Here is a 23395-nt window from a genome sequence, read left to right on the forward strand (position 1 = left end):
AGTCAAACTGCCTTTTTTAAAGAGCCTTGGGGTATGATGCCTTTATTTCCACTTTCCTGCCCATTTTCCCTGAGGAAAGTGTGGCTGGCTTCTGTTTTATTTACCACTCTAGTCCTCGGCTCTGCATTGCCAGTGTTAGTAGTCCTGATCTGTCCGTCCAGCATACAACTCTGCCTCCTACTCCATCTCCTAAACTCCTGATTCCCAAATAGTTACTGTCTTTACAGTTCCGGCAAAAATTTCTTCATTGAGTCTGATAGATGAAGCCAGGTTGTACTGTAGTTTCTAGAGAAAAGTTGAATGCCGAGGTAAAAACCAGCGGATTATTTCTTTCCGTTTATATCCCATATTGCATTTGGAACAATAGCGTGAAATGATAATGTATTTATTAGTTTCCTCTGAGTCCTCCTAACACTTGACATTTAATAGATGCCAACAGCACTCTTACAGTTCAGCCTTAGTAACTCAATGAGTCACTTCTTATTTTTCACATTACTGATTGGCCGTTTTTTATCAGGCTTCATTAGAAGTGCACAGGCCCCCAGTGGGTCCCCAGCACTGCCTCGAAAGCAAAGAGACAAGTCCCCCAGCAGCCTCTTGGAAGATGCCAAAGAGACATGCTTCACCAGAGATAGGAAGGGAGGCTTCTTCAGTTCCTTCATGAAAAAGAGAAATGCTCCCACACCCCCCAAACGCAGCAGCTCCTTCCGAGAAATGGAGAATCAGCCCCACAAGAAATATGAACTCACGGGTAACTTCTCATCTGTTGCTTCTCTACAGCATGCTGATGGGTTCTCTTTTACTGCTGCCCAGCAAGAGGCGAATCTGGTGCCACCCAAGTGCTATGGGGGTAGCTTTGCACAGAGGAACCTCTGTAATGACGACAGTGGCGGGGGTGGGGGCAGTGGCGCTACTGGGGGTGGGTGGTCTGGCATCACAGGCTTCTTCACACCACGCTTAATCAAAAAGACACTGGGCTTACGAGCAGGTAAACCCACAGCCAGTGATGACACTTCCAAGCCTTTTCCAAGGTCAAACTCTACATCTTCCATGTCCTCAGGGCTTCCAGAGCAGGATAGGATGGCAATGACCCTTCCCAGGAACTGCCAGAGGTCCAAACTCCAGCTGGAAAGGACAGTGTCCACCTCTTCTCAGCCAGAAGAGAATGTGGATAGGGCCAGTGACATGCTTCCCAAAAAATCAGAGGAAGGTGCCGCTCCAACCAGGGAGAGACCAAAAGCCAAACTTTTGCCCAGAGGAGCCACCGCTCTTCCTCTCAGAACCCCCTCTGGGGATCCAGCCATTACAGAGAAGGACTCTCCGGGGCTGGGGGTGGCTGGAGTGGCAGCTGCCCCCAAGAGCAGAGAGAGGAATGGTGGGGCACGACTTGGCATGGCTGGAGTCCCAGAGGATGGCGAGCAGACAGGCTGGGCTGCCCCGGCCAAGGCTGCGGCGGTCCTCCCGACCACTCACAACCACAAAGTGCCAGTCCTTATCTCACCCACTCTGAAGCACACTCCAGCTGACGTGCAGCTCATCGGCACAGACTCTCAGGGGAATAAGTTCAAGCTCTTGTCTGAGCATCAGGTCACTTCCTCTGGAGACAAGGACCGACCCCGCCGGGTAAAACCAAAGTGTGCCCCACCCCCGCCGCCAGGGGTGAGACTACTGCAGCATCCGGCCGTGTGCTCAGACTCCACGGAAGAGCCCACGTCAGAAACACAGGAGGGAGGGAAGAAGGCGGCTCCAGGGGCAGTGCCCATCAGTGGGAAAGCTGGGAGGCCTGTAATGCCTCCACCTCAAGTGCCTCTGCCCACATCTTCCATCTCGCCAGCGAAAATGGCCAATGGCACAGCAGGTACTAAAGTGGCTCTGAGAAAAACCAGACAGGTGGCTGAGAAAATCTCAGCTGACAAAATCAGTAAGGAGGCCCTGCTGGAATGTGCTGACCTACTGTCCAGTGCAATCACGGAACCTGTGCCCAACAGCCAGCTGGTGGACACTGGACACCAGCTGCTCGACTACTGCTCAGGCTATGTGGACTGCATCCCCCAAACTCGCAACAAATTTGCCTTCCGCGAGGCTGTGAGCAAACTGGAACTCAGCCTGCAGGAGCTGCAGGTGTCTTCTGCAGCTGCTGGTGTGCCCGGGGCAAACCCTGTCCTTAACAACTTACTGTCATGTGTACAGGAAATCAGTGATGTGGTGCAGAGGTAGCCACCGTTAGCCGGGTGGGAAGATGCACACATTTCTGAGGGGAGAGGAAAAGGGACTTGTTTTCCTGTGTTCTCGTTTCAAAAAGTGGAAGACTGATACTTGAGTGTGTTTCTGTGAAGTACCTCAGATCTCTGAGTTCTCACGTTTACAGGTTCATCTCAAAAATAACAAAAAGCAAAACCCATAGGAGAGGGAAAATAGATGGGGGCAGGGCAGTTGTGGACCGGATTGGAAGCTGCACTGGGACATCAGGGAACATGCATATGTCGTGCCATGAAGAACCAAATCCAGCCCGTTCTTACCTGGAGTGATGTGAGCTGGTTAGGGCTGCTCCAGCAGGGCCGCAGGGACTGTGCCCAGACAGTGCGTTGGCTGTGGCACTCATTCTGCACCACACAGAAGGGAATTGACTTGGGGCCCCAGTAGGTACTAATGGTGATTATGCTCCAACTCATCTAAATTATTGGGTGGGACAGAAGAAAGCTGGGAATGTGCCAAGAGAAGTTTTGTTCAAGGCTGTTGGAAGCTACTGTTAGCCTCGCTTCCACAGGTCACTGCTGCAGTAAGAACTGCAGATCAGATGGCTAGATGCAAAACTGGGAAATGTGGTTCTGTCAGTATGCTTCTGTCCTGTTTTCCATAGGTGTATTAATTGGTACAGGAGGTAAAGAATGCTAGGAAGTATATTTAGGGAGATTGAAGCCTTCTCCTAAAATCTTACATTACTTAGCAGAAGCCACTTCTCCCAGGCTAGTATATTGTTTCCAAATGGATCAGGATTGGCTTTCTGCTTGTTGGTGCCTATCTTGTAAACCATAGGCATAGGAGTCTCTCTGGTAATTCTTTTCTCCCCCTTGCTGGGCAGGCTGTCTTCCTTTATTCCTGGCAGCATTCAGGGCATTAACCAACACTGAACATTATTGAAAACAATGGTCATGTACGGTCTCACAGGGGAATCCTTTTCTGTTACAGTGCCCCTGCATACTGACATACCGGCAAAGGACTTGAGCAGCTATATGTTTCTTTATCAACTAAAATGCCAGGGAAAGGGTGTCTTCTTGAAATCCAGTGGTCAGCCTAGAGGTCTGTGACTGAGTGGAGAAGCTGGCTTGGTCCTAATGGCTTTTTCCCCTCCCTCCCTTATCACCTTAGACCCAATCTAGGTGGAGAATAGGGAGAAGCATTCTCTCACTCTACAGTTTCAAATGAATCACCCTAAATTATTCTCACATGCTTTTCTCCTCTCACATACTCCCCCTGCCAATTGTTGTGCTTGTTTGTAAAGATCATATTGGGAATATTCTTCGATATTTATTTTATCATTTCACCTCTATTTTAAGAATGCATAGTTGAAGGAGCAAGTTATTTTCGGGGGACACCAATTAGATCCCAGAAACCTAATGATTCCTTTTCCTTCCCTATTCAGTTGTTGTTATGGAAGTTAATTAGGATCGCTTCTTAATTTAGAACCAAGTCTAATTGGTTAGATATTATTAATACTTTCGACATCAGGTCTAATTCCAGTGACCACTTCATTCTCTTCTTAAAACTTTATGCCCTCTCCATTCCTGCCTCCAAGGAGAACGCAATATAAAAAAAATACATTATTTTTTACTCCCAAAGGAATATTAACTTAGGAAGATAGGAATTCAACATTGATGAACAGTGAGTTTTCTTCCTGGCTCTGTCATCGATCCACTGTCAGGCCATAGCCCCATCTCTTAATCTATTAAATGGAGGTAATGATACATGTTATCAAGGGTGTTTTGCAAATAAGTGTATAGTTATCCCTTTGAGAGCCTCTCTGGAAAGCTCTTCAGTGCAGTATTGTTATATATGAATACAAGTTTTTCATTCTCTTCTTTGCTCAGCAGCAGCAGCAGATAATGAAATTTAAAACTGCTGAGATTATACTAATTGGGCTAGAATACTAAGGGGGGAAAAGCGTTTTGGATGGAGTTTGGCATCTTTGACCAAGGAGGAAATTTAGTTTTCATTAGAAAGAAAGGAACTGATTCTTACTGTGGGTGTTCCAGAGGAGTCCCAGGCCAAGAGAAGGATAAGAAGGGAGGAGACAATACCGGGCATTCCTTTCAGGGGTTGGGTGATCCCTGTCTGTCTGTTACCTACTGGTGGAGCACAGGCAACTAGTGATCTGGCTAATCTCCTTATAATGGTTGGAAGAGTTCCCTTTAACTTGGATTTAAAAACCAACAGTCCTCCTACCTTCTTCTTCGCCACTCTCCTTCATCATATATTTCCATAAACTTGAAATCGTTTTAGCAATTAGCCTTTTAAGGGTGGGGCAGGGAAAGCTAAAACTTTGGAATATTGTTATGCTGCTTTTTAAGTTTATCCCTGTCATTGTGGATGCAACTTAAGGGATTCTAATAGTTTTTCAGGGGATTTTTTTTTTTTTTTTTAAAGCAAGGGATCTTCCCTTGAGTGCTCTGAAAATAAGCCTTGGAGGAACACTACTGAGTGTATTTAAGCTCCCTGGTTTTCTCATCGAAGAACAGTCTTTGAGGGTGGGGGCTGGGTCTTTCTCAGGTGCCGCACCTGGCTCTGCCTCGTCCGCAGTAGGTGCTCAGTAAGTTCATGAACAGAATGGATTTTTTTCTCATCACTGTCAAGAGTAGCATTGACTGTTGTAGCACACCCAGCCACGTGATGCTTTAACTGTGTAACTTCAGGAGTTGAGGGCTCAGGGTTCAGGTTAAAGAGGCACTGTCAACTTACTATAAAAGTGTAACGTAGGTTTTTTTCCATTATCTACTTGAAAAGGACCAGATTTTTTAAATAACCATAGGTAAATTTAAAAGTTTGAATTCAAAGCAGAGAAAACTGCTTTTAGAAACTAAAAATGTAGTTTAATTCTTATCTAGTTTGAAAACAAAGCAGATAGCAAAAGCCCTTCTACAAGGTGTTGAAAACTTTCTAAAGTGGTTATACGTATTGTATACCTTTGGGGTTACCACACCTTCAGTCTTTTCAGGCACAGATAATATGATTTCAGTTTAGATTTACTACCTTAAAATGCAGTGTTTAGAATACATCTTGATTGTGCTTTACGTGAAGTATTTTCTTAAAAGGCTTTGTGTAAAAATGTGTATATTTTCCTACAGATCTCCATCATGATTTTCAGAGATATAGCCTTAAAAAAAAATTGGCCCTGAGAAATTTATTCAGTGTTTCTCCAGATGACATTGAGGTTCTTATAGTGGAGACCCTTTCTCAGCTGAATTATGGGGTTTAAGTTAGAATTTTCTTACAATTCAGTTGCAAGTTAGCTAGTAAAATAGTGCCCAGTTAATAAAATGCTGACTTTCCTAAGGCACCACCCATATTTATTTAACAAAATCATGGAGATTTTGAGCTTCAAGGATACAGTTTAGATAATGGTTAAGAGTTTAGACTCTAAAGCCAGTCTAGAAGGCAAGTCACTTAACCTTCCTGGGCCTTAGTTTCCTCATTGGAAAACAGGGATAATAATAGTAACTACCTCAGGGTTGTTGTAAGGATTAAATGAGATAATGTGTGTAGGATAGTTAGCTTGAGTGCCTGGCATGTAATGAGTACTCCATAAATGTTAACTACTACTACTATTATTATTAACGCTTATTCCAGTGAGCCTTAGCCAAGGATGTGCAACAAAATTTCCTGGGGTTTAAAAAAAGAAAAACAACAAAAAACCTGATGCGTCGGCCTCACCCCAGATCAAGAATTCCCCGTGGGGTTGGGTCTCAGCCAGTGTGTTTTCCAAGAATCTCTCCAGGTGTTTCAGACACCCAGCACTGTGTGAACACTAGCAATACCCCAACTCTTTTTTTTTTTTACGGCTTAAGAAATTGGAAGAGAGGATGGTTAAGTTACTTGCCCATATTCTCAGAGCAGTTAATTAGTGGCAGAGCCAAGGCTAGAGTTGGGTCTTATTCACTTTCTCATTGTGGGGACTTTCCACCATTCCTGTTGCCTTGTGAGACACTGCAAAAAAAAAAAAAAAAAAAAAAAAGGCTCAGACAATCAGTCTGCACAGTGCTGCACACTTTCTAAAGCACAAGTTCTTGGCATTCCCTGACCTTAAGGGACTTGAATGTTGAGTAATGGCAACACTAGCAAAGCAGGCATTCAGTAGAACTCAGTAATTTAAAAAATTATATGGGGTCATTCTTTTGGACAGACCTCAGCGACACAGCAATCTGCACTTTGTAATAAAGAAATAACAACTTAAGTTTTAAAAAACCTAGTCCTACATTCCTTTTTCTTAAAAAAAAAGCAAACTTTATTGTTCCATATCATTTTGATAGCTATGAGGTAATGTATATGAAAGCACTTTGAGAAAAGTATCAAGTGTAATATAACTATAAAGTTGTATTATTAATGTCTATTGAGAAGTTAAAACAGTTAATTAGATGTTGATTGACTTACAAGCTTTTGCCTGTGGGGGACCTGAAAATGCAGCTATATGAACAATCAGCTCTGTAATTTATCACATTTTTAAATATGAAACTGCTAAATGAATATGTGCAGGTATAGTAAGTGTTTTGCTAAAATTGTAGCTCAGTGCTGAATAACTTCAGAAAACTAGGGACCAACTTTCTGGTTTAATCTTTAAAAAATAGTAACATGCACTCACTCCAGAACAAAGAAGCTCTTCTAGGGACCTTGATTCAAGAAGAGTGAGGCCCTCTCATCCTTGAACGTTTGTCCAGCACATGCTCAGCCATTTAGTACCCTAAATGTGGGAGCAGACTCGTTACCTGTTCATGTTGACAGTGTCTTTCTTAACCTATGTCCTGCATAGTTTTGTTGGGTTTTTTGGGGGTGGGGTGGGGTGGGGGCAGAGATGGGATGGCTGTAGAACCAGTGCACTTTGGGAATTACTTTTCTGGGATTTCCTACCAGATGTAGATGAGCTTGATGTTCATCATCCCTGTTGAGTTTTTTTTTTTTCCCCCTAAGAGGAGTAGCTGAACATAGCTCACCTATTAAATTATTTAGAAAAAGAGTAAATTGCTTTGGTGGCCACATCTGAGTTTGTAGCTCTACTGCATTCTGACCTCTCCCACTCCCTTCCATTTTTGCTACCGATGTCATCGTTACTATCAGGCTATGCTCCCACAGGAGTCCATGTTGAGCTGACAGGGTTGTCTACATTTTTATTCTTGATGATTTTGGGGTTTCATCATCTTGCTTACATTAACTTGTTGTACCTGGATTTGGGGGCCATCTCTGTGCTCCAAGCATCTGTTATGACCAGTCATCTTTAGGTAAGTTTCTCTGGATATAAGTTTCTTCGTATGTATTGATGGACTTCAGCTATCTATATCTCTGTCTTAGCTTCTGTCAAGCCAGTAGCTCAGTTCTTTTGTAAATTCCTGCTTCAGTCTGGGATATGTGGGAGCAGGGGAGAAATAGGGAAAGGCAGCCCTAAGGTTGCCTGTACCTTCCACGTGACAACACAGGGAAATTGCTGTAGGCCTCACTGGTCAGAGAGGAGAGGCCTTGGGCTGGTTCTGAAACTTGTCCCACTCTTGACAGTCAGGATAGAGTTCCAGTTTTCCAGCTATCAGACTTTTAAAAATATAATACAAGGCTAGCTTTTTTTGGCAAGCTAACAGTGCCTGGAGTAACAATTACTGTTACCTGCTTTGTTGCAGCTCTGTTACAGCCAGAACTTCACTGCCATCCTCTGCCCTCCTGTATTACTTGGCGGGGGCGGGGGGTAGATTTCAGGGCTGCGGAATGAGCTGCACCCTGCTCCAGAGCATCTACCCAAGTGACTTGTCTTAGCTCCAGCCTGTCTTTTGTGAAGTTTACTGCAATGTCCCAAAAGATGAGTTTCTGCTCTGGGGCTGCTGGTTTTCATGCCACCCACCTGAGGTGTATATGTTCTGTTGTATCTTGAGATAACAAGTGTGCAAGATGATATTTCCTTCACTTCTGACTCAATATCCTAGATCCAAAGGACAGGAAATTAGGGAAGATTCCACCCTGTGATAATCAGGGTAAGAAGATCTAATGTTTCTCTCCGGGTCAGAAGGCCTGGGCAGGTCATCTTGATTCTGGGCCGACTTGGAGTGGTAGAGATCATTCCTAGAGGATTGTGCCTTCAAAGATGGGTTTCATGTGTTTTGCAGAAGAAAAGATTGTCAGCTAGGTTGATGTTGCACAAATATCAGACTAAAACTGGTGGAAATGAACTTTTTGGTAGCAGTGGCTCAAAGCCCCCGTCAGTGAGATGTTCTCTCCACATGGGGTGCTGATTTGGTAAATTGCTGCACTTTTCTCCATCCCCTTGGTGAGCTGGGGGGAGGACGCTCTAACTGGACCCTTCCCACCCTCCAAGTGCACTATGTACAATTATGAGTTTCAAATTGTTTACCTCTCCTAGAAAAATTATATCCTTTACCCTCTCCATTGCTCTGTGACCTGAACACAGTAGCAAGGCCCTGTTACCTCAGCCTGAGGTCACAGATGGCGTGTGAGCAGATCTTCAAACCTGCAGACCATCTAAGGGAAGGGACATCTCCTTGTAAGTTGAAAGGCCAGGCCCCACACATGTGCACACCGACTGTCCGTTCTTTGAGATTCTTTGTTCATCATTGTACTCGAAGCAGCAAGTTTCCGGATCCTGCATGTCATTCCAAACTGCTGAGCTATGCGCACAGGGCTTGAGGTCTTGGATCATTCTACTTAACTCTAAAACACGGTGGAGGTGGACTGTCAAATGCCAGCAGGCTTTAAGAAAGGAAATACCAAGGGTGTGTATGGTTGGAGCTCGCTTAGATTTGCTTCTGAGCCTCAGGAGCTTTAAATCATGTCATAAACTTTAGTTACAGAATGGGACTTTTGGTTAGTAAAATTTTCACATATAAAGGCAATTAGTCTTCAGCAGTTCTAACAACAATAACACAGATATGCCACATAAATTTATTTTTGATTCGGAAGGTACTGCAGGATCCTGCAGTGCTTTAGGGTCATTGGTGGAGAATCCAAATTCTGTACAATTCTGAAGTACCGTACCGTGTGTTGTAAGTGGCAAGAATGCCAAGAGGCAGATGTTTCCGGTAGATGAGGGCCAGATAACCAGCCTTCCTCCATTTTGACAAACCCAGTTTTCACTGTGACCACTCTTCTTGGGACTTCATCATGAGGGAAATTTGCTGAGGTCTTGAGAAATCACCCTGATTAGGCTGATTGTCCTTCAGAGAAATGAGTATTCAGCAGCTAGAAGGAACAATGAGGTACTCATCTTAACAGTTCTCTAGGGCGTATGTTTGAAAACCCTCATATCTCAGATCTGTGTAGAGGGTACATGCGATTGAGTCCACATTACGTACATACACTGTTGTTGTGCTCACTAAGAAAGGAGGGGAGTGAGAGAGGAGTTAATCAGATCTTTCCCTGTGGTGAATGGAAGCTGTGCCCTGGTTAGTGTGTTTGCCATGAACAGGCCAACTGAGCTGTTAATGCATGCTCAGAACCCCCTGTCTCCTGGGTAGACCCCACGCTTTTCCTTCTTTGCAGTCTGATTCTGTCATGACTATCAGTGGAGAAACCCCGGTTTTGTGCTTGCTTGGCAAAAATAAGTTTGAACATTTCAAGGTGGTTGATGGAAGTTTGTCCTTAAAACGTATGATTCAGATTCTTTAAAACTTGTTTAATATTTATACCAAAGGTCACGCTCTGCAGGTGTATGTGTGGTGGGTGCACAGAGGGGGAAGTCTGGAGGGCCTACCCCTGTGTGCATTGCTAAGGGGACACAGTGAGACAATATGGGATTTAATTGAAAACACATCAATCATGGGTCACACTACCAGTGTTGTCAGGTATTTGTTCTTAATTGTTATTGTAATATATTTTCAGGTGTTTTGTTTTTCTAATTTAATACTTTCACCCTGTTGTCTGACTGTGAACTGCTAACAGTGTTAAACTTGATGTAAATAATGAGGCCCTTGAAAGGGGAATGCTGTCTGCCTGTTGTCTCACAAGGCTTGCCAACTTGTGTTTTATTTTAAATAAAGGTTGCAATATTTTATTGGCAATGTGGGCTTGTGATTGGAGTGTTTCTCCTATAATTTTAACTGATGGGTAATCTAAGCATAATTTCTCTCTCTCTCTACATAAAATAGATATCTGTAAGGTAAAGAAGCTGATTTTAGCAAGCATCCCTCTGGCATATTCTTTAGAATGGTCCTCTATGGGGGTGGCTACTCACCCTTTGATGGATTACAGTTTTGGAAATGGCCAAAGGCATCATCTGGAGCCCAGCTGATACATAAGGTGGGTGATGTGTGTGTGGGTCTGTCCATCCATCCAACATGAGGTGACTGTAAAATGAGGCTTAATTCTCTCAAAGTTCATTCTGAGGACAGTTTCAAATAAGTTGTAAAAATGTTTTGAGCCAAAGCAGCATTAATGGAGTAAGTGTAGAACCTCACAGGGAACATTCTAGTCTTGTTTGACTTGGTCTTCAATTTTAAAAAAAAAGAATGACTCATTGCTTTTAGAAGTAACATTTTAATTCAGGATGAGTAGGATATACTCAAGCGATGCACACATACGGTCCAATCAGAATGGCTGTTGCAGGGGAGCAGAATTTGCCACCCCAAAATATGCCTCTTTGGCATAAGGGTTATTTTAAGCTGGTTATCTTTAAGAAACTGCAGACACAGGCGAAACCTGAGTAACTAAGTTACCCTTTTGTAAGAGATTTACAGTTGTGAGGGAAATCTCCATTTGTAAGGGTGTCTCCCTTGCTCTACCAAGAAGAGGAGGATGAAACTCTAGAAACTTATCAGTGGAGGAGGTGAGGACGTAAATTTGCATAACAACCTCACAATTGTTTACTGTGCTTTTCCTGGTAACCGTCCATAACTGACCTACCAGCCCCAATATCTGCTTTTGTCTTTAGCTGAAAATAGTAGTTAAGGTGATAGTTTCTGCCATTTTGGAGTTAGTTTTCCTGGGTCTCTCTCATGTGTACATTTTACTAAACTTTTGTTTTTCTCCTGTTAATCTTATGTCAATTTAATTATTAGGCCAGCCAAAGATGCTAGAAGGGGAAAAGGAAAAACTGTCCTGCCTGACCCTGTAAGCATCAGTTTATACACCTCCTTAACACGCCACTTTCAGTCCTTTTCTCCCATGCATTTCTGGTTTAGTTTAGGAAGGCTTGTTTCAGACTCATTCAAGGAGAACCTCCCATTGTTTCCACCCACTTTCCAACCTCCCATTGTTCCACACACTTTCCACACCCGACGCTATGGCATTTGCCAAGAAAATCATTTTAGAAACATTGTCATTAATGCATAGGAATTGGAGTTGGACTGCCAGGGTTGAATCCCACTCCTTCATTGACTAGCTCTGTGACTTAACCCAAGTTATTTAACCTCTCAGAGCCCCAATTTTCTCAGTCATTAAATGGTGATTAAATTGGTCCCTAAGTGTTAAGTATTACATGAGGTATCGACTAGGCTATAGAGCGCTTAGCACGTAGTATGACACATGGTATGTTTGCAAATGTTAGTTACCTAAAACAAAACTTGCAGGGTTCCAAGAATTAGAATGGAGGGAAAGGCCCAGCCTGGGCTTTGAGTATGGTGCCAAAACTGACAGCAGTTTTACTAGGTTTTATTATTCTTAAAACACCTAAAGTTCTGTGTGCTGAGTACTTGATAAATATTAATTCATTTAATTCTCACAGCCCTGTGAGGTGGGTACAGTTATGCTCACTTTTACAGAAGTGGAAACCAAAGTTAAACTGAAGCCAGTAGCTTTCTCCGTGGTCTCAACAGCAAGCAGCAAGTGGCGGAGCCGCTGAGCAGAGGAGTCTGGCTCCAGAGGAGTGTTCGGAACCACTGCAGCCTGCTGCTTGTTTTGGTTCCCGAGGTATGAGATTCAGATCCAATGTTTATGACATCAAACATGGCTGGCCAGTGCTAAAAGCATGTCAGCTGCTCTGTGGCTCTGAGACCTAAAGCTATAGAACATATCTTTTAAAGTGTGTATTTACAGAGTTTAGATCTGAGTATGTTACAGGATTGGGTGGCTGCATGCTGTTCCTGAAATGCTCTAGAGTGAGACAAGGAGCCCGCACCTAAAACCGGCCCCCATTTTATTGTGCAGTTAGGCCAGGTTTACGTCTGTCCCATGGGTGGTGTAAAACTAAGTTCCTTTAATTCATGTGAGTATTGATTGGGTATCTAATGTTGCTCAGGCTAGGTACTGCCTAACCTAGAGGTAAATGAATTCAAGTAAATGAATGTAATAAAGTGTTAAACAGGAGAGAAGCAGAAGTGTTCCATTTTACCAGGGCTAAAGGTGAGAGGGTTGGGAGGACTGTAAATAAGAGGGCCACGTGAGGTGATGACACACATAAAAGAGCCGTGTGTAATTCCATAAGTGTGGTAGAAGGGAAGAATCAAGGGAAGGGGAAAAACACATAATGAGCACCTCCTGTGTATAGAGGCACAATGTACACATTTACACATGGCCATTCAATCCTCAACGATGACTGTTTTTCTTTTTAAAGCTGGGAGCACAGGAGTGCTGTTTTCATATATATAAGGGCAGTATGCTGTGGAGGCCTCTTCAGTAAGAGGTTGAAATAGCCTGGCTCAGCTGATGTGGTTCCAAAGCAAACTGAAGTAAACTGGCAGACGAGGCAGTCACCCTGTCAGCTCTGTGAGTGCCAGTGTATGTCCCCCGTCTCCACCAGTACCCATCAGTGTTACCTGGCATGTGGAATTTTGCTGAGTGAGCACGATTACTAGGGCTCAGTAAGAAGGTAAGTAAGCCGAGGGTTTTAGAAAAATACAAAATTTTAATCTTTACATATGATAAAATCATGTCAAGGTCCCTAACTTAAAAAAAATAATTTTAATTGATTTAAATCTGCAGAGCAGAACAAGGCTTAGCCTACACTGACCTGATTTAAAAAAAAAAAAAAAAATCTTCCTCTGTGCACTTTTTCCTTCAGCCTGAGGCTCTTTCCTGATCTCACAGATAGAAGCTGATCAGCTTCCCTCTGGGAATAACAACTTGAAAGCTAACCCACCCAGTTCCTGCCACTGGTAAGCAGAAGTTAATTTTTCCCTTCTCTGTCACTGAGGATACTGCAGCCTCAGGCCCAACCCCCAAGTCCAGGCATCTGCAGGCAGGAGCTGATATGCTAATAAATCCTTGGGATTTATCTCCCACATTACTTTCTCCAACCAGCTGGCCCACATTTTGGAATGTGGCTCTGTAAGGCACCAAGTGATTTTAAGAATTGGCTCTGTCTCTGATTTAAGGCCTCCCTTTTACATACCACTTGTGCTTGTGGCTGCTGGATGCTAGCCTGCCCCTCCAACCCGTTACGTCCTGGACAGTGTGCTGACAGGCCCCAGGATCCTATTAGTGGAAGGAAGGCAGCTTTGGGAAGTTGTCATCTAGCTCTCAAGGCATGAAATAGTTAATTCTCTGGGAAACAGATTTGCATCCCTGAGAAGAGAAGAGTTGTTCCTCCTTGGGGACATACACCATCATCTTGGCGATTTCATCTAGTGCCTCTTCCGTATACAGGAGCTCCTGGCTCAGGAAAGCATCACGTGCACACAGCCTCACGTGACGGTACTCCAGTGGCAGGAAGGGGATGAAGAAGTCAATCAGGTTTTCCTTCACAAGACAGCTGTGTCCAAAGCCACTGTCTAAAATCAAGAGCAAAGTTACATGGAGTCTGACCTGGGGCTGAACCCAACTGGAATTATGAGGTGCCCCCCACCCTTAGGCCTGGGCAAGGTTTGTTCTTATATGCCAACTCCAGGAGGGCTGTCTGAACTTTATGTCAAGAACTATGCAACTGTGTCTTCCTTTAGGGAAACAGGGCCATGATTAACTGGATGTGTGAGAGGGGGAGAGGGGCTATGCCTGCCAGGTTATGGTTTCATTGGATGGCAGAAAGCAGAAGGTGGAGTGACCCTACCTATCCAACTGGAGGCTGAGCCACTGAGGCTCTCACAGTGAGACTTTCTTCCTCAGGGTCTGCATACTCCATAGACCACTGCCTGTATGGCCACGGCCAACTACTCCCTTACAAAGGACTTTCAGAAAAGGACTTCAGCTTTCTTGGCACTTTTCTAGTGCCTATCTGAAGTTGACAACGAGATGATTATGTGACGCATCCTCTGTGATCCTGAATGCCCTATCTCATGAGTACACCTTCTAGTACATACGCATCACCCTCCTCCTCCCCTCTCAACAGAGGCTTATTTTCTGCAAGGCTGGGAGTCACTTACCTGTGGCTTCCACAATCCCAGCCTGGAGTTGGGGCTCCAAGTGCTCCATCCCAATTTCTTCCCGGGACCACCCAGCCTTAAGCAGGTTCAGGACTACCTCATTGATGATATTGCCCGCAAGGTTACTGAAAGAGACAAGCCCGGTTAACAGATTCTGTTGTTGATTTTTTTAAATTGAAGTAGAGTTGATTTACAATATTGGGTTAGTTTCAGATGAACAACAAAGTGATTTAGTTTTATATATATTTTTTCAGATTATTTTCCATTATAGGTGATTACAATATTGTTGGGAAATTTTTCCATTATAGGTGATTATAATATTGTTGGGAATATCGTTCCCTCTGTTATACAGTAAATCCTTGTTGCTTATCTATTTTATATAGTATCTGTAAATCCCATACCCCTAATTTATCACCCCCCCATTCCCCTTTGGTAACCAGAACTTTGTTTTCTACATTTGTGGATCTATTTATGTTTTGTATATAGATTCATTTGTATTATTTTTTAGGTTCCATATATAAGTGATCTCACATAATATTTGTCTTCTTCTGACTTACTTCACTTAGTATGATATTCTCTAGGTCCATCCAGCAAAGGCAATATTTCTTTATTATGGCCGGTTAACATTCCATATTGTGTGTGTGTGTGTGTGTATACCACATCTTCTTAAACAAATCGTCTGTTGATAGGCATTTGGGTTGTTTCCATGTCTTGGCTATTGTAGAGTGCTGCTATGAAAACTGGGATGTTAAAGAACAGCACACTAGTGCTGCTAAAGAACACTGCATGTATCTTTTCAAATTAGAATTTTTATCATTTCTGGATATATGCTTAGGAGTGGGATTGCTGGATCACATGGTAGCTCTATTTTTAGTTTTCTGAGGAACCTCCACAGTTTTCCATAGTGGCTGCACCAATTTACATTCCCACCAACAGTGCAGGAATGTTCCCTTTTCTCTACACCCTCTCCAGCATTTATTATTTGTAGACTTTTAGATGATAGCCATTCTGACCAGTGTGAGGTGATACCTCATTGTGTTTTTTTTTTTAAATTTATTTTTGGCTGCATTGGGTCTTCGTTGCTGCATGCGGGCTTTCTCTAGTTGCGGCGAGCGGGGGCTACTCTTCATTGTGGTGCACGGGCTTCTTATTGCAGTGGCTTCTCTTGTTGTGGAGCATGGGCTCTAGGCCTGTGGGCTGATCAGTAGTTGTGGCTCGCAGGCTCTAGAGTGCAGACTCCGTAGTTGTGGCGCATGGGCTTAGTCACTCCGCGGCATGTGGGATCTTCCCGGACTAGGGATCGAACCTGTGTCCCCTGCATTGGCAGGTGGGTTCTTAACCACTGAGCCACCTCATTGCTTGGAATTGTGAGGGGACAAGGGAAGTCGCCTCATTTTGGTTATGATTTACATTTCTCTAATAATTAGCAATGTTGAGCATCTTTGGATGTGCCTGTTGGCCATCTGTATGTCTTTGGAGAAATGTCTATTTAGGTCTTCTGACCATTTTTTGATTTTTTTTTTTTTTGATATTGAGTTGTATGAGCTGTCTGTATCTTTCGGAAATTAAGCCCTTGTTGGTTGCATTACAAATATATTCTCCCATTCCGTAGCAGGTTGTCTTTTCGTTTTGTTGATGGGTTCCTTTGCTGTGCAAAAGCTTTTAAGTTTGATTAGGTCCTATTTGTTTATTTTTGCTTTTATTTCTTTTGCCTTGGGAGACTGATCCAAGAAAATATTGCCACAACTTATGTCAGAAAATGTTTTGCCTATGTTCTCTTCAAGGAGTTTTATGGTGTCATGTCTTAGATTTCATTATTTTTTATTTGGCTTCCAAATGGATAAGCTGACCACTGAGCTAGATTTTACCTGAGGCCATGAGCCCCCAGCTAGAGAGGCTGGGGGTTCCCTGCTCAAGTTCGGCTGCTCAGCCAGACTTCCCCTGGCATCTATAGCTGGGGAAGCTGCTTATGACGACACTCTTCTACTTCCTGAAGCTGTGGCCCGACTCCTCCTCCTGCAGGAAGGCCTGCCAGGCAGGTCATCTGTATACACGCAAGACCACAGTTGCATCAGCTGAGGCAAGACCTGCCCACTGCCAAGGGATTGCCCAATCCTGCATTCCTCACAGGAGGCAAAGGTGGGTTTACCTTTCCATGGGCTGCAGGACAGGCATCCAGGGTGAAAGGGAGAGGAAGAGGATTCACTTGCTCAGCCCCAGGGGCACAGACTCCAGTGCCTTCCCCATTTCTGCCCAGAAAGCCACCTGACACTAAGTTTCTTGAGAGCATAAGCTTAGCCTGTTTGTGGTAACCCAGTGCCTAGCACCTATCAGGCGCTCAATAGTTATTAAATGTTTACTGAATAAATGGACATCTCTGCATGTTTATCTACACTATCTCCACCTCCCTTCTGAATTTCTTCCTCCACGTTACAGGCTTTATCTCACCCACCAATACATAACCTGGGCCCCTTTTCTATTCCAACCCCACCCCTAGTCTTCAGCTCCTCAGGCACCAACAATTACACCTTTAAACAGATGTTGCCTTCCCGGAACACTTCAATTCCCTTGCACAGCCTCCCAGGTTGCCTGCTGACTGGGAGGTCTGAAGGGATCAAGGGACAGAAGGCACCTCTAGAAACGAACTCTCTCTCCCCTGGCTCCGGGACAGGACGACATGAAATCTCACCACAGAGGAAGGAGGCTCAAAGACCTCTCCAGAACTGTGATCACAAAACCCAGCCTTAACTGCTAAGTCTTCCCTGAAGAACAGATACAAACTTGACTCAATCATAATCTCTCTGAACCTTAGTTTCCTAATTTGTAAGATGAGAGCCTTGAAGCAGACAATTTAAGAAGCCCTCCTTAGGTCACCTTGGATTCAGTGGTCAGTCAAAAAATAGACACTTCTGTGAGCACCTGCTGTGTGCTGGGGTACAAGGCCTTTGATTCCATGAGTAACTGACATTTGTATAGTTCTCTGCATTTTTCAAAGCCCTTTCTATCCATTCTTTTTCTGACAGCAGCCCAAAGAGAACAGGCATTAATTACCCTCTTCACTTTATAGCTTCAACGGCAGAGGCCAGTAGCTCTGATCCCCAGAGTTCCACTGTGCCTGTCCTGCCCCGTGACTCCATTCCCAGAGCCTTCTGTACTTGGTAGAAATGGGCAAAAGTAGTCAATGTTAGTAGTTAGTTAGTCAATGTTACTACTAACCAAGTAGGTAGTTAGTACTTGGCCAGAGGCCCCAAATTCCTCAGGCCCAGATGAAGGACTGGCTGAGTGCTGGGGCAACTCTAGCCATAGCCCCGCTCCCCACTACACCCCCTGCTTCAGTTGCCACCTCCTCCTTTCTGCCATCCGACACCACCACTTTGCAGGGGGGCCAGCAGAGCCGCTAGGACTTCAATTCAAATAGCAGGTTTAGGATTTTTTTCAGGATTAAACCACTGGATTTGTTTACACCATCAATTTGAATCAGCTGTGCTTTTCTTTTAAATATAAGAGTCCTCACCACACAGGTAAGGTTATTGTAGAAATCAAGTCCAGAGACACCATCTTCCCCCACCTATCACTAGACTAGCTGAAAACTTTGGGGTTTAGAGATGCTGCTTTCTGGCTGCCCGAGGCAGGGGTGCAAGGTGCTACACCGCACTGACAGCCTGGCTGGCCCACGGGCTCCAGACAGTCCACCCAGGCCTGTTGGGGACCACTGGCTCTCACAGGCCGGGCCCACACCGGGGCCACTGGAACTGGAAGCCATGTCCTTGCCTCTCAGTCACCAGTGTGCATCTTCCTCCCTAGGGGCTCAAAGGCTCCTTGAGGGCCAGTGCAGCCTCTGCATCCCCTGCCACAGTAGGCCCAAAGGGCAGCTTGTCCACAGTGGCTCTCTTCCTGGCCCTGCCTCCACTCTGCCAGTGTCTGCTCATCAGGACCCCGTGGCCTCAGACAGTGCACAGATGCCGGGTCACTAGGGGGAAAGGGCAGGTGGTGGGACAGGGGCACTGCCAGCAGGTCAATGACCAAAATACTACAAACGCAAATATTTGCCTAGAGATAGCAGGGTCACCTGGGTCGCATTAGGAAATCCTGGCAACAGCAAGGGTGAGGTTTTCCAAGCTGAGAACTGGTAGGGAAGTCAGTGTGGCACCTCGAGCCAAGCTGGGGAAAGGTCGGCCACAGCCACAAGGCAGAAGCAGGCTTGGCCTGGTAGGAGGAAGGAGGGAGGAAGGAGCCAGGCAGTGGAGGGGGGAAGAAGCCACGCACGAAGTCAAAGGATCTCTGCAATAGAAAGGGCGTCCTGAGGTAGCTGGGCACTAGGCTTCCTTCTGTTCTGAGAAAAGGACTCTGCCTGCAGGAATGGTTCCAGGGGTCCCCTGCCAGGGCTTGGGTGGAGAAGCCTTGGTGAACCAAGGTGATTCCTTATTTTGCCTCCTCTGCATTTTGGAGCCCCTACCTAATTCACTGCAACAGGAAGAGATCTGCACTTCTGGGCTACCTCAGAAGGTGATAAGTAGTATCACAGAATTTACTGTCCTTGCCTCCTAATTCTGATCACTCAAGTCATATCAGAAAATCTTTCTCTGCTTTTCTCTGAAAATCACCTTTGGGGGCTCCCAAAGGCCCTCCAAAATGCAAAGGCCCTCCAAAATGCATCCTCCAAAAATGCATTGTAGCATCCCGTCAGCCTTATTTACAGACCAGGAAGGACTTGCCACTAACACACCAAAATCCCAACCCAGCAACAGTTTAAACTGGTTCCACCTTGTCTTGTGGGTCCACAGTGAACCAAGATCTGCCCTCCACAGCTCACTCCTTCACACATTCCAAGCCTGGATGAAAAACCAGACCCCTTACTTCTCCTCACAGGGTGTACCCTAAAGCTGGGGGAAATCCCCTAGCAAGCATGTACTGGCCTGCGGGAGGCGGGTGACAGTGGGGAGGAGTGGTTTGGCTTCCACTGAGTGCAAGAAGCTGCTTGTGAACATTCAAGTTGGGCCAACAGGGACCCAAACTTGACTGCTAACAGACCTTAGGCAGGACTTTCTGTTGGAGTTGCCATAAAAAGATAGGATTGGACAGCTTGATTTCAAAATTAACTTTTTGCAAGCCATTTCTAGAGCCTGTGGCACACAGTAAGAGGGAACTCCTAGTGTGTACATTTCCAACTATATTACAAACTTTAGCAATCAAAGCAGTATGGTACTGGCATACAAACAGACACACAGATAAATGTAAAAGAATAGACTCTGGAAATAAATCCATACATATATGGTTAATTAATTTACGACAGAGCTATAAGTATGCAATGGGGAAAGGACAGTCTCTTCAATAAATGGTACCGGGAAGCTACATGCAAAAGAATGAACTTAACCGCAAAAAAATGCTGGAACTGACCAAACAAGATATCCTACAACCAAAGACAAAGAAGCAGCCACAATAAGACAGTAGGAGGGGCATAACTGATAAAATCAAATCCCATACCTGCTGGGTAGGCAACCCACAAACTAGAAAATAATTGTATCACAGAAGTTCTCCCACAGGAGTGAAAGTTCTGAGCCTCACGTCAGGCTCCCCAACCTGGGGGTCTGGCAACAGGAGGAGGAGCCCCAAGAGAATCTGGCTTTGAAGGCCAGTGGGGTGTGAGCACAGGAATTTCACAGGACTAGGGGAAACAGAAACTCCACTCTTGGAGGGTGCACACAACGTCTCATGTGCATCAGGACCCAGGGGAAAAAAGCAGTGACCTCCTAAGAGCCTAGACAAGACCTACTTGCTGGTATTGGAGGCTCTCCTGTGGAGGCAGGGGGCAGCTGTGGCTCATTGTGGAGACAAAGACAATGGTGGCAGTAGTTCTGGGGAGTGCTCATTGGCGTGAGCCCTGCTGGAGGCTGCTATTTTCTCACCAAGACCTGGTCCCACAACAGCCTTCAGGCTCCAGTGCTGGGACCTCAGGCCGAACAGGGCAGAAACACAGCCACACCCATCAACAGACAGGGTGCTTAAAGTCTTCCTGAGCATACAGCTACCTGCTAAACATACCCCTTGACATGGCCCTGCCCACCAGAGGGACAAGACCCAGCTCAACTGCAATCACAAAAAGTTATACAAAATGAAAAGGCAGAGGAATGTGTCCCAGATGAAGAAACAAGATAAAACCCCAGAAGAACAACTGAATGAAGTGGATAGGCAATCTACCTGAAAAAGAATTCAGAGTAATGACAGTAAAGATGATCCAAGATCTCGGAAAAAGAATGGAAGCACAGATCTAGAAGATAACAAGAAATGTTTGTAACAAAGACCTAGAAGAACTAAAGAATAAGCAGACAGGGCTTCCCTGGTGGCGCAGTGGTTGAGAGTCTGCCTGCCAATGCAGGGGACACGGGTTCGAGCCCTGGTCTGGGAAGATCCCACATACTGCGGAGCAACTAGGCCCGTGAGCCACAACTACTGAGCCTGCGCGTCTGGAGCCTGTGCTCCACAACAAGAGAGGCCGTGATAGTGAGAGGCCCACGCACCACAATGAAGAGTGGCCCTGCTTGCCGCAGCTAGAGAAAGCCCTCACAGAGAAACGACCCAACACAGCCAAAAATAAATAAATTAGTAAATTAAATGTTAAAAGGTGAGGAAGGCAATCCTCATAAAAGTAAAAAAAAAAAAAAAGACAGATGAATACATAACTGAAATAAAAAATACACTACAAGGAATCAATAGCAGAATAACTAAGGCAGAAGAACGGATAAGTGAGCTGGAAGACAGAATGGTGGGAATCACTGCCATGGAACAGAATAAGGAAAAAAGAATGAAAAGAAAAGAGGACAGTCTAGGATACCTCTGGGACAACATTAAATGCAACAACATTCACGTTATAGGAGTCCCAGAAGGAGAGAGAGAGAGGACCTGAGAAAATATCTGAAGAGATAATAGCTGAAAAATTCCCTAACATGGGAAAGAAACAGTCACCCAAGTCCAGGAAGCACAGAGTCCCAGGCAGGATAAATACAAGGAGGAACATGCCAAGACACACAGTAATTAAACTGACAAAAATTAAAGACAAAGAAAAAATACTAAAAGCAACAAGAGAAAAACAACAAATGACACACGAGGGAATTCCCATAAGGTTATCAGCTGATTTCTCAGCTATTCTTCTGCAGGCCAGAAGGGAGTGGCATGATGTATTTAAAGTGAAGAAAGGGAAGAACCTACAACCAAGAATACTCTACCCAGCAAGGCTCTCATTCAGATTCAATAGAGAAATCAAAAGTTTTACAAACGTGCAAAAGCTAAGAGAATTCAGCACCACCAGACCAGCTTTGCAGCTTCTCTAGGCAGAAAAGAAAAGGCCACAACTAGAAACAAGAAAATTATGAATGGAAAAGCTGACTGGAAAAGGTGAACATACAGTAAAGGTAGGAAATCACCCACACACAAATATGATATCGAAACCAGCAATCATGAGAAAAGGTGAGTACAAATGCAGGATATTGGAAATGCATTTGAAATTAAAAGACCAGCAACTTAAAACAATCTTGTTTATATATAGACTGTTATATCAAAACCTCATGGTAACTGCAAACTGAAAATCTACAATAGATACACAAAAGAAAAAGGAATCCAAAAACAACACTAATGTTAGTCATCAAATCACAAGAGAAAAAGAGGAAAGGAAAGAAAAAAGACCTACAAAACGAATCCAGAACAATTAACAAAATGGCAATAAGAACATACATATCAATAATTACCATAGGACTTCCCTGGTGGCGAAGTGGTTAAGAATCCGCCTGCCAATGCAGGGGACACGAGTTCGAACCCTGGTCCAGGAAGATCCCACATGCCATGGAGCAGCTAAGCCTGTGTGCCACAACTACTGAGCCTGTGCTCTAGAGCCTGCGAGCCACAACTACAGAGTCTACGTGCTACAACTACTGAAGCCCGTGTGCCTAGAGCCTGTGCTCCACAAGAGAAGCCACCGCAATGAGAAGCCCGCGTACCGCAATGAAGAGTAGCCCCCACTCGCCACAGCTAGAGAAAGCCTGAGCACAGCAACAAAGACCCAACATAGCCAAAACTAAAAAATAAATAAATTTATTAAAAGGATTACCTTAAATGTAAATGGATTAAATGCTCCAACCGAAGTACACAGACTGGCTGAATGGATACAAAAACAAGACCTGTATATATGCTGTGTGTAAGAGACCCACTTCAGACCTAGAGACACATGCAGACTGAAAGTGAGGGGATGGAATAAGGTATTTCATGTAAATGTAAATCAAAAGAAAGCTGGAGGAGCAATACTCATATCAGACAAAATAGACTTTAAAATAAAGACTGTTATAAGAGACAAAGAAAGAAACTACATAATGATCAAGGGATCAATCCAAGAAGATAAAACAATTATAAATATATATGCAACTATATATTTGAGCACCTAGATACACAAAAGGAGCACCTCAATATATAAGGCAAATACTAAGAGCCATGAGAGGAGAAACTGACAGTAACACAGAAGAGTGGGGGACTTTAACACCCCATTTTCATCAATGGACAGATCATCCAGACAAAATCAATAAAGAAACATAGGCCTTAAATGATACATTAGACCAGGTGGACTTACTTGATATTTATAGAGCAATCCATCCAAAAACAGAAGAATACACATTTTTCTCAAGTGCACATGGAACATTCTCCAGGATTGATCACATGCTGGGCCACAAAGCAACCCTCGGTAAATTTAAGAAAACTGAAATAATATCAAGCATCTTTTCCAACCACAACACTGAGGTTAGAACTCTACAGGAAGAAAATGGTAAAAACACAAACACGTGGAGGCTAAACAGTATGCTATTAAACGACCAGTGGATCACTGAAGAAATCAAAGGGGAAATAAAAAAATACCT

General features: G+C 44.3%; 2 protein-coding genes across 5 annotated transcripts in view; one reads left to right on the plus strand and one right to left on the minus strand.

The window, feature by feature from the left end:
* ABL2 (ABL proto-oncogene 2, non-receptor tyrosine kinase) overlaps positions 1-7808 on the plus strand; it is a 106079-nt gene extending 98271 nt beyond the window's left edge. For 2 of the 4 annotated variants that reach the window (XM_082857134.1, XM_082857135.1), the window contains 2 exons: positions 518-751; positions 1061-7808. In XM_082857134.1, coding sequence (XP_082713260.1) covers positions 518-751; positions 1061-2217 — 1391 coding nt within the window. In that variant the 3' untranslated portion in view covers positions 2218-7808. Of the gene's footprint in view, positions 1-517 lie in introns of all 4 variants that reach the window. The other 2 variants (XM_082857132.1, XM_082857133.1) reach the window with 1 other exon arrangement.
* A 4700-nt stretch (positions 7809-12508) lies between these two features.
* TOR3A (torsin family 3 member A) overlaps positions 12509-23395 on the minus strand; it is a 38558-nt gene continuing 27671 nt past the window's right edge. Inside the window, exons 5-6 of the mRNA XM_082832699.1 lie at positions 14499-14623; positions 12509-13910 (exon numbers count right to left, since the gene is read on the minus strand). Coding sequence (XP_082688825.1) covers positions 13660-13910; positions 14499-14623 — 376 coding nt within the window. The 3' untranslated portion in view covers positions 12509-13659. The remainder of the gene's footprint in view (positions 13911-14498; positions 14624-23395) is intronic.

This window comes from Leucopleurus acutus, assembly GCF_964270905.1.
Source record: "Leucopleurus acutus genome assembly, chromosome: 2".
NCBI classification, from domain to species: domain Eukaryota; kingdom Metazoa; phylum Chordata; class Mammalia; order Artiodactyla; family Delphinidae; genus Leucopleurus; species Leucopleurus acutus.